The sequence below is a fragment of the Callionymus lyra genome, chromosome 19 (assembly GCF_982586985.1).
Source record: "Callionymus lyra chromosome 19, fCalLyr1.hap1.1, whole genome shotgun sequence".
NCBI lineage: Eukaryota > Metazoa > Chordata > Actinopteri > Syngnathiformes > Callionymidae > Callionymus > Callionymus lyra.
The window spans coordinates 12,478,185-12,487,616 of record NC_141836.1 but is presented as its reverse complement, the minus strand read 5'-3'; the positions used below and the strand labels follow the sequence as shown (position 1 = coordinate 12,487,616).

The 9,432-nt window shown below is 39.5% G+C and overlaps 1 protein-coding gene across 1 annotated transcript; it reads left to right on the top strand.

Moving 5' to 3' along the window:
• The first annotated feature begins 2,353 nt into the window (after positions 1-2,353).
• Positions 2,354-9,418, top strand: ccn5 (cellular communication network factor 5). Its single transcript, XM_087782262.1, has 5 exons — positions 2,354-2,514; positions 3,790-4,006; positions 5,715-5,963; positions 7,638-7,876; positions 7,937-9,418. The coding sequence occupies exons 1-5, from the start codon at positions 2,452-2,454 to the stop codon at positions 8,222-8,224; spliced, it is 1,056 nt and encodes a 351-aa protein (XP_087638388.1). The 5' UTR covers positions 2,354-2,451; the 3' UTR covers positions 8,225-9,418.
• The last annotated feature ends 14 nt before the right edge of the window (positions 9,419-9,432 follow it).

Sequence of the window (9,432 nt, the reverse complement as noted above, 5' to 3'; positions counted from 1 at the left end):
TATGACTTGGCTACATCCTTTTTTCACACAGGAACGTCTTTACAGCAGCAAAAATCCAGAAGACTTTGTTTCCACCAGAATTATAGCATCGACAGAAACCACTTGTTCGCTCCAACAAATGGTGCCGATGACTGAGAAATGCATCTAATAAAAGGTATATTTTATTCATGTCTTCTTAGCGATTAGAATATTATTGTTATTATATGATCCTTCCAGCATCTGTCAATGGAAAACAGATGGGAAACTTTCCTCGGTGAGGTGAGAGTTGCCCTCCACCTGGAGACCACCTGCTCTGGACAGACATTCCTTCCTCATTTCTATACGTTTGTCTATTTATAATCCGTCTTCATGACTGCTCGTCTGCACACCGAGAATCCACCACTCGGGGTTTAGTTCATGCTCCGAGAGTTGTACGGTCGCGTCGACAGAATGTCAAAGAAATATTCAGAACGTGTGTGAGTGCGGTGAAACTCATACCCCGGGACTCAATGTTTATCCAAGAATTTTGGCTTTTGAATCTCCTTTGACTGATCTCGGTAATAAAAGATTCAACACCCAAAAAAATGTCTCTTTCCCATGAATATGTCCAAGACCCATCAGGAGTCAAACCTGTCTGGAAAAAAATCCTGGATTGGCTTGTGTTTGTATTGTCCTTGACACGACCTTGACCTCAGACTGGGACATCTCACCTCGCCGAGAAAATCCATATAAACTCAACGCCTTCTTTAGGTGTCGACACAAACAGGAAAAACAAAAACCTTTGTAGGAGCCAAGGTGTCAAGCAGGTACATTTACAAATATTTGGTATGATTTTCTGGCTCTCACTCACACATTGATGGGAGTAGGCCGGGACGCGGCGTTCCTGCACGAAATCAGGAGCATCTTGCTCAGGGACAACAATCTGGAGCTGGTATTGAACCAGCAACTTTTAAACAACAGTCTGAGCAAAAACCTTATTTTTTATTTTTTAGAAACTTCATCCTCAAGTGGATCATTTTTAACTGATTTTTTTTCTTGCTAGTTTAGCTTGTGGCTAACGATATTAGCTGCATTTTTATAGTGGTAAATATACCCCAAATATTTGTTCAGTTTAAATATAAGAATCTAAATACTATTTTAAAAAGCCGTTGCCTTCTAACATCAACCATATAATGAGTCACCAACATAGGGTGTATCGTTCAGAAATAACCAATCACAGCAAAGTGGTAAACAAGATTTCATCTCCAGAAAACAAAGCGTTTAACGGGTGGAGATTAAGTAATAGTTCACCCAGAATTCAAACGCCACTTATTTTATTCTCAACCTCATGTTGACTAAGGGTTGGGATTATTTTCACTTTTTAGAGTTATAGACAAAAATCTTTGTTCATTTTAATGTAGCGACTGGAGCTCAGTTGTCTTCATCTTCATCCAAAAAGACAAACTCGACAAGAGGAATTGTTCCAGGAAAACAACTTGTGGCTTCAATACAAGATGGACGTTACAGACGAGCAGTATTTGAATGTTTTTAAGTTTGTCTTTTTGGACAAAGATGAAGACGAAGACAACAGAGCTCCAGTCGCTACATTAAAATGAACAAACCTTTTTTTTCCTGTAACTCTTAAAAGAACAGATTACAATGAAAATAATCCCAACCTTTAGTCAACATGAGGTCGAGTAGAAAATGAGTGAAGTTTGATTTTTTTGTTTTATACAAACAAACACACTGATGAGTACAATTAAAGTCAAACACTTAAATCAACACATAAGTTGTCCATTAACCCTTGTGTTAGCTCAGGGTCAAGATGACCCCAAAGGCCCCGTCAACAAATGTGTCTGTGGTATCCCTTGTGTTGTCCCTGGCTTCCATGAATACATAGGCAGTGGTGGAGGTCATTCTCCTCTACCCTGAGACAACACAAGGGATACCACAAACACATTTGTTTCCAGGCCTTCAAGGGTTAAGGTCGAACTGACTTCATATATCGAGTCCACGAGTTTGACACGTGTCCTGAAAAGGAAAGTTTTCTATTGTGAGATGAAAGGTTAACCCGGGATGAGTAGTTAGTGGAGAAACCTGGTGTCGCAGCTGCTAACTCCGTCAGACCGTGAACTCATCCGTGATATAAAGGCCCGACTATTTCGATCGGGAAGTTCTCGCCACAGGAACCTGACGCGCCGACAAACGGGATGATGTATTCTTCCCCGCATGGCTCGTGTTGAGCTGTGTAAACTTAGAGCGCCGCAAGACTGGAAACGGAGGGAGGAGAGGAAAATAAAAAAAAAGGAGAGAGCGGAGGAGGGTGTGTGTCTGGAAGTGGAAATGGGCAGCGGGGAGGAATGTGAAGCATTCGTGATGCACGTCTTCTGAATGTTTACACGGTAGTCAAACCCATGACATCACAGCGCAGACGTTTATAAATATCAGCTGTGGAAGTGAGCAGTGAGCTCTGTCAGGATCCAACCATCAGACATGGACCAACACACCAGCGACGCTTTGATTACTGTGGCTCTGCTGCTCGGCCTGGTGACGCAGGTGAGTGTCTCGCTTCGTTTCCTTGTTTTAAATAAAGTTTTATTCGAGCAGAAATCACTGACAGTGATAATGTTCAGATTTTACAGATTTATTTCAATGTCATTTTTTTGTTAAGATTCATTACTTAACTACTTACTAATAGTGTATTTTGAACCACAACCTTTCAAGCAATCATTGTGTAGTTTATTTTGAAGGTCGTCCAAACTATTTTCACAGTGAGTCAGAGGAGGCTGTGAACAAACACCTCTAACAACTATTCATTTTAACCCTGTAATGCTTGGATTTGTATACACAACTATAAGTGTTAAGTATGTTTTTCCTGTTGGAACACGTGAGCGAAAGGAAATGTTCAAAATGTAACTCTTTCAAAATGTTAATTTTCTTCTAAAAATGGATACAAATGCCATAAAAGCAAAGTTCAGGCCTGGAACTTTTATTTTGAAAGTGAGTGAGAGGAAGTTGAATATAATGACTTGTTAAAACTGTTCATTTTAACCCTTTAATACTTGAATTTGTATACAAAAACATTTTTGTGAAGCAATACTTTCTGTTTCATATAATAAGAGTTTATGAAACAATATATTCTTAATTTGAAAAACAAAACAAAACATTACTGCCTCCTGCACTTTAACATCCAAACAGAACTGAACACATGAAGAATTCAAGTTAGCGAGCTAGCAAACCATACATGTTCTTTTCATGACTTTAAAATTTAGGATGTAAATGTCAACAAATTATCTCGAAAATAAGTATAGGAGTAATACAATTTTTGTAATAAAAATTGGCGTTTTTTTATTTTAGGTAATAAAAAGGGTAGTTTTTATTTGATGGTTTAAAATGTTAAATTCATTTTGTAGACATTTTGAATAAGCCTCTAAACTTGCTTTTGCTTGTTTTTTTTCGACCCGTGATTTGAAATAGTTTGACATTTTGGGATGATCTAAACTTAAAATTAAAAAAAAAAAAGAACTGGTGACACAGACGTCATATTTCCTAAAAAAAAAAAAACAAATTAGCATCAATGCTAATGCTAAGAAATGAAAACTATTTTTAAGGAAGTTCAGGCTTGTGTTCCAGATGTCATGCCAGGCAAAGCATGATGTCATCAAAGGAGCTCCAAGATTACTAGCTTTAGAAACCACTAACTCACTATAAACGTTGTTACGTAACATGACTGAGCTTGAAAAACAAATGTTTGAATGACTGAAGCAGATGTTCTGTAAATGTTCTCGACCCAATAAAGAGTTTAACCCGAACGATGTTGTGTGTCTGCAGGTGTGTTGCCAGTTGTGCGACAGAACTTGCCTTTGTCCCAGTCCGGCGCCCCAGTGCGCTCCGGGGGTCCCCCTGGTGGCGGACGGCTGCCGTTGCTGCCAGGTGTGCGCCCGACAGCTGGGAGAATCTTGCACCGAGATGTTACCCTGCGACGCCCGCCGGGGGCTGAGCTGCGACTACAGCGCCACGTTTCCCGGAGAGCCCGGGGAATGCATCCGTGAGTTGTTTTTCCGAACGACCACACCGGCAGGGCCCGGTCCAGCTGGGCCGGCACCACAAGTCCAAACAGACGTATTTAGAGCGCGCTCAGTCGAGCAGACGCACGACAAGACGCTTTTGAAGTCTTGGAGAGCAGGACCACACGTGGTCCAGAAGACGGGTTTGGACGTCTCTAAATAGAGTTAGTCAAGATTTAAAGCTCATCTCACACCTTTGGGCTCAGGTTCAGGAAGTTCAGGCCCTGATGGACCATCAGAACTCAAAGAACAAATGCCTTTAAAATATCAAAAATATTCAGGTTCCCAAAAAATATTTATGGTCCATAAACGGTTGAACCCAATATCAGGTGAGAGTCGCAGTAGAATTTCTTTTTTTTTAATAAATAGTCCAAAAAGATCGAGTCTCACAAATACTAAACTAAGAAAAAACCATAGTCCAATATCTCACAGTCCAAAAACCCAAGTCTCGACTGAACCAGGGAATAAAACAAAAAAAAAAGGAAAACTAAACTAAACAAGAAAAAACTAAAGCGCTCAGGCACTGAGGTCAATTGAAAATACAGGAAGTCAAAAAGGATCATCCATGGAAGGGATCGAGAGAAACAGCTACAGACCGGTTCAGGGAAATCGTTGATCTGGTTTAAATCAGGTGGTGTTTCTTGATTGTCCGATGAGGTCCAGCTTTGTGCCATAATCGACTTGGGGAAGTGGAAGAGGAGAGAACAGGAAGTAGGATTACAAAATAAAACCACAATAAAAGTCAAAACTTAACATGGTGAACACAGAGATGTGTAGAAATGTTCATGTCTCTGAAACAATAGAAATCCGAGGAGATATATATTTTTTATATATATATATAAAAAACGGCAATGATTTTTGTTTTATGTTTTAAAAAAGAAAATACATCAGGCTCTGGTTTGAACACAGATATGTTGGGAAATATGGAAAATTTGATTTACTGAAAGCTCAAAAATCAGTGGAAAAAAAGACTATAATGCCAGTGTTTAAAGAACTATATTATAAAAAATAATTTAAATTGAAAATTAAAACGATTGGTGGACCATCTGATGCAAATGTGAAAAATGGGATTCTCTGAAATAAAAAAACAATAAAAATTCCAGGCTCTTAATAACGAAAAAGAGCAAAACAAAATTGCTTCCTTAAAATAGATTAAAATTCAGTAAAACCAAAGTTCTTCATGTGAACACAAAATAATTTGCGGAAATGTACGAATGTAATTTTCTGAAATCTCCAAAATCTGGAAAAGTTAAAAAAAAAAAAAAATAATAATATAAAATATATATTTATATATATATATATATATATATATATATATATATAAACAAAGGTCTGGCCCTGGTGGACCATGTGAACACAAAGACATGTACGGAAATGTTGCAAAGTTTGTCTTCTTAGATTTGAAAAATCTGGGAAAAAAAAAATTGTACATAATTATTTTACAATATTTTTCCAAATTAATCAAGATTCAAGATTCAAAATTCAGCACCTGTTGGACCATGTGAACACAAAAAAACATGTTAAAAGCGTACATTTTCTGAAATAAGAAAAGTCTGAAATAAACAAAAAGGACAAAAGAAGTGAATGTTGCCATAAGTAAATAAACACCAACTAAACTCACTCCACTGTTCGTCCACTGCTGCCTCTGAGCAACAACATTCTAAGAGGGATTTCAACTCTCTCCTGCAGGGGAGGAGGACACCAGCTGCCACCTGAACGGCGTGGTCTACGAGGACGGGAAGTCCTTCCAGCCGACCTGCGACCGCTTCTGCCACTGCAGGGGCGGCGGCATCTCCTGCGTGCCGGCGTGTCCGCTTGACATCCGCTTCCCGACCCCGGAGTGTCCGTATCCTCGACACGTGCGCCTCCCGGGGAAGTGCTGCCGCGAGTGGGTGTGCGAGAACCTGGAGAACACGGTCATCCAGGACGCCATCACAGGTGAGAAGACGTCCAAACAGGACAGAAAGGAATTCCACACTCATGGATTCAGTTAATCCACATGGAATGCCGGGTCCGTCCTGCGTCTGGCAAGTTTTTCTCCGGATCATTAGTCCGTTAAAAGTGAGAGTCTAGACAGAAAACAAGTCCAAATATATCACACACGTTTCCTCGGTGATGTCATGGCAACGTCCACACATGAAAGTCGTGAAGCATGCGGAGGTTACATGAGCTCACCGGGGGAACAAGGATGGAAACATGTGGGATTCCAAACACTGGGAACTGCAACAATAGAACATTTTGTTCTTCGACACAAACCGATGTTGGTTCTGAACATGAAGCTTGTTTTCGTCGGTGCCACCGACGAAAACAAGGTTTGGTTGAAATAAATCCCTTTATCTCAAGGTCAAACCATCCAGTTTTCCTCAACATCTGCACCTTTAAGTCAAGTTTAAACATCTGGAGCTTCCTGGTCTGGGATCAAACACTAGAATTCACTCTTTATTTAGATGTTTAGAAATGATGACATCAGCCTTTTGACTCAAGTTTGTTGTTGGTTTGAACGTGTGGTACAAATAAAGTTTTTTTTGTACAAATATAATCTAAATAATAAATATAATATAAATATAATCGATGACAACGTTTTATTTTCTGTCTGTTAGTCACATGATACACATAAGACTCGATTGATGACCAGTAGGATTTATATGGCAAGAATCTTGTGATGTTTTTTTATTCCAATTAACTGCGTTTCAAATTAAAAATATATAATATATATATAATAAAATTATTTTATTTAACATTTGTTCATTTTTTTGTTGCAATTAAACTCCCAGACGCTAGGTGGCAGCAGTCATTACGTCTTCTCGAGCTAAAGGAAAGCTAATATCCTGCCACTTACATCGAATCGTTCCCCCTGTATCATGATACTGTAGTAACAAGTATATATTTGTAGTATTGTCGAGTACTTGACTCTGGGGTTGCAGAATTTACAGACCAAATGACTCTTGTCGAAGTCGTAACTGCTTTCATTTTTTTTTTAAACGAAAATATGTCCTAAATTCAGCTTTAAATGAAAGGGGTCAATTGTATCCTCTCGTCCTCAGTCATGGCTGGGATGTTACAGGATTTTATTGTTCCTTTAGCTCCGGAAGACGTAACGACTGCTGCCATCTAGTGGCTTGAAGTTTCATCGCAACAAAAACATGAACAAATGCTACAAATATTTGTTATTTGTACAAAAATAATCCATAACATAATTATCATCACACAGTTTATTAAAATAAAAAAAGGAAAAACTATGACTAAAAAATGCAAAGTAAAAAATATACATTTTTGCAGTATCGTAAAAACAAATTGCCATATTAAAGTGAATCAATATTTTCTTACACCGCTATTTTTGTACACGTAAACATGATGCTAGCAACTTTACGTTACAGTTTGTTGTGGGTTTGAATGTCTGATACAAATAAAGGTTAATTTGTTCGTACAAATATAAAAAAAAACATAAGAGTTCAATTTAAAAGCTAAAATCTGGACATTTTTTGAGTTTTCTTGACGATAACTTTAGTGCCAATATCAACAGCTATGATGTTTTAATGACAGTATTTTAGAGATTCCCATGATGTCTTCATCACATGACACACATCGATCCCTTTCGTCTGTATTTCGCAGCGTCTCGCCGCCGCCCTCTGTTCCCGCCTCCTCCGGGGACCCGCCCTTCCAACAGCCTGGAGGTCCCGCCGCCCTGCGTCCCTCAGACCACCCAGTGGAGCGCCTGCTCGCAGAGCTGCGGCGCCGGCGTCTCCACCCGGGTGTCCAACCAGAACCCGGCCTGCAGGCTGCAGATGGAGACCCGTCTCTGCAAAGTGAGGCCTTGCCGACCGCCTTCCTCGGCGCCGACGCCCCCCACGGTGAGATCACGACCCTCTCGCCCCAAGTGTAAGTAAGTAATTAACCCGTTTTATTTACAGTGGGGTCAGCAGGGTCACTGCAAGGCCAGCTACACCTCGCCGGGTCCCATCCGTCTGGTCCACCAGGGCTGCTACAGCACCCAGGCCTTCCAGCTGCGCTACTGCGGCCAGTGCACGGACGCCCGCTGCTGCACGCCGCACTGGACCACCACCGCCCGGGTCACCTTCAGCTGCCCGAGCGGCTCCTTCCTGCAGCGCGCCGTCATGATGATCCACTCGTGCTCGTGTCACAACAACTGCCCGTACGCGCCGTACACCAACCCCGCCTACCACGGGATCCGGCCGTAAAAACAACGAAAAAAAGTGGGGGAAACGAACAAAAACTGTGATTGACAGACGATGGAAAGTCTTTGGAAGACTTTCTTCTGCACTATAACGTTTAACTTTTTGATTTTCTCGCCCCAACAACTACTCCAGATATTCATCAGATTTCAAGATCTAACTTGGAAATTTGCAAATTTATTTTTTTAACACAATGTTTTCCTCCGGTTTTTAAGTGTTAATTTATTTTTGATTTGTTTCTATTCTTTGTTGTGAAGACCTTTGTAACCTTCAACATTAACATCTCCTTTTTGGTTGTCTTAAAATCAAAGTAGGTTAAAGTTCATGTTGATATCGTGACCTATGAAGATGTAAGTAAGTAAGTAAGTCATTTTTATTTGTATAGCGCTTTTCCAGACCAGGGTCACAAAGCGCTTAAACAATCAAAACAATATTCAATAAAGTATATACTTTAAAGATCAAGATAACACTAATAACACAACAGGAGTTCCAGAAAATCAAGGAAAAGCCTGAACAAATAGAAACGTCTTAAGATGTTTCATGAAGGAGTCAGTAGATCATCAAACACAGAGAGAGAGGAAGATCGTTCCAAAGCTTAGGAGCAACAGCCTGAAAAGATTTCTCTCCTCTGGTCCTGAACCGTGTGCGAGGAACCTTAAGTAGATTCTGATCCGTTTAAGTTAAGTTAAGATGAGGAACATCAACGGATCAACAATTAAACCAAGACATCGTAAAGTAAAATAGCTTTTAGCTAAAGAAGCTAATTTGACGGTATTTATTGATTAAGGAAAAAAATATATAAAGATAAATATCACATTTAGACTCAGACTTCCTGGTAAATACACATGTTTTTCTGCCCGTGATTTCGACGACTTAAGGATTTTTGTCTCCTTATGCGAGATTGACACAAAAAAAACCCTTCAAAACTAAAGTTGACATGTGCACTGTTGTGTACTTCAAAGAAAAATGTTAAATGTACATAAAAGGTATGACAACTTTAAAAGTGAAATAATAATGGATTTTTTTTTGTTTTATTGTCCATTTACATTAAGAGGCACTTAAATGTTTTTTTTGTATGTTGTTGTAAATAACTGACATTCCTACAGGATGTTTGAACACAAAATCAAATGCTGTTTGTCTGTTGTGCGAATGCAATGTTGTGTATTTGTAATTTTATAATAAAAATAAAAATAGACTCTACCATTTCCTGGACG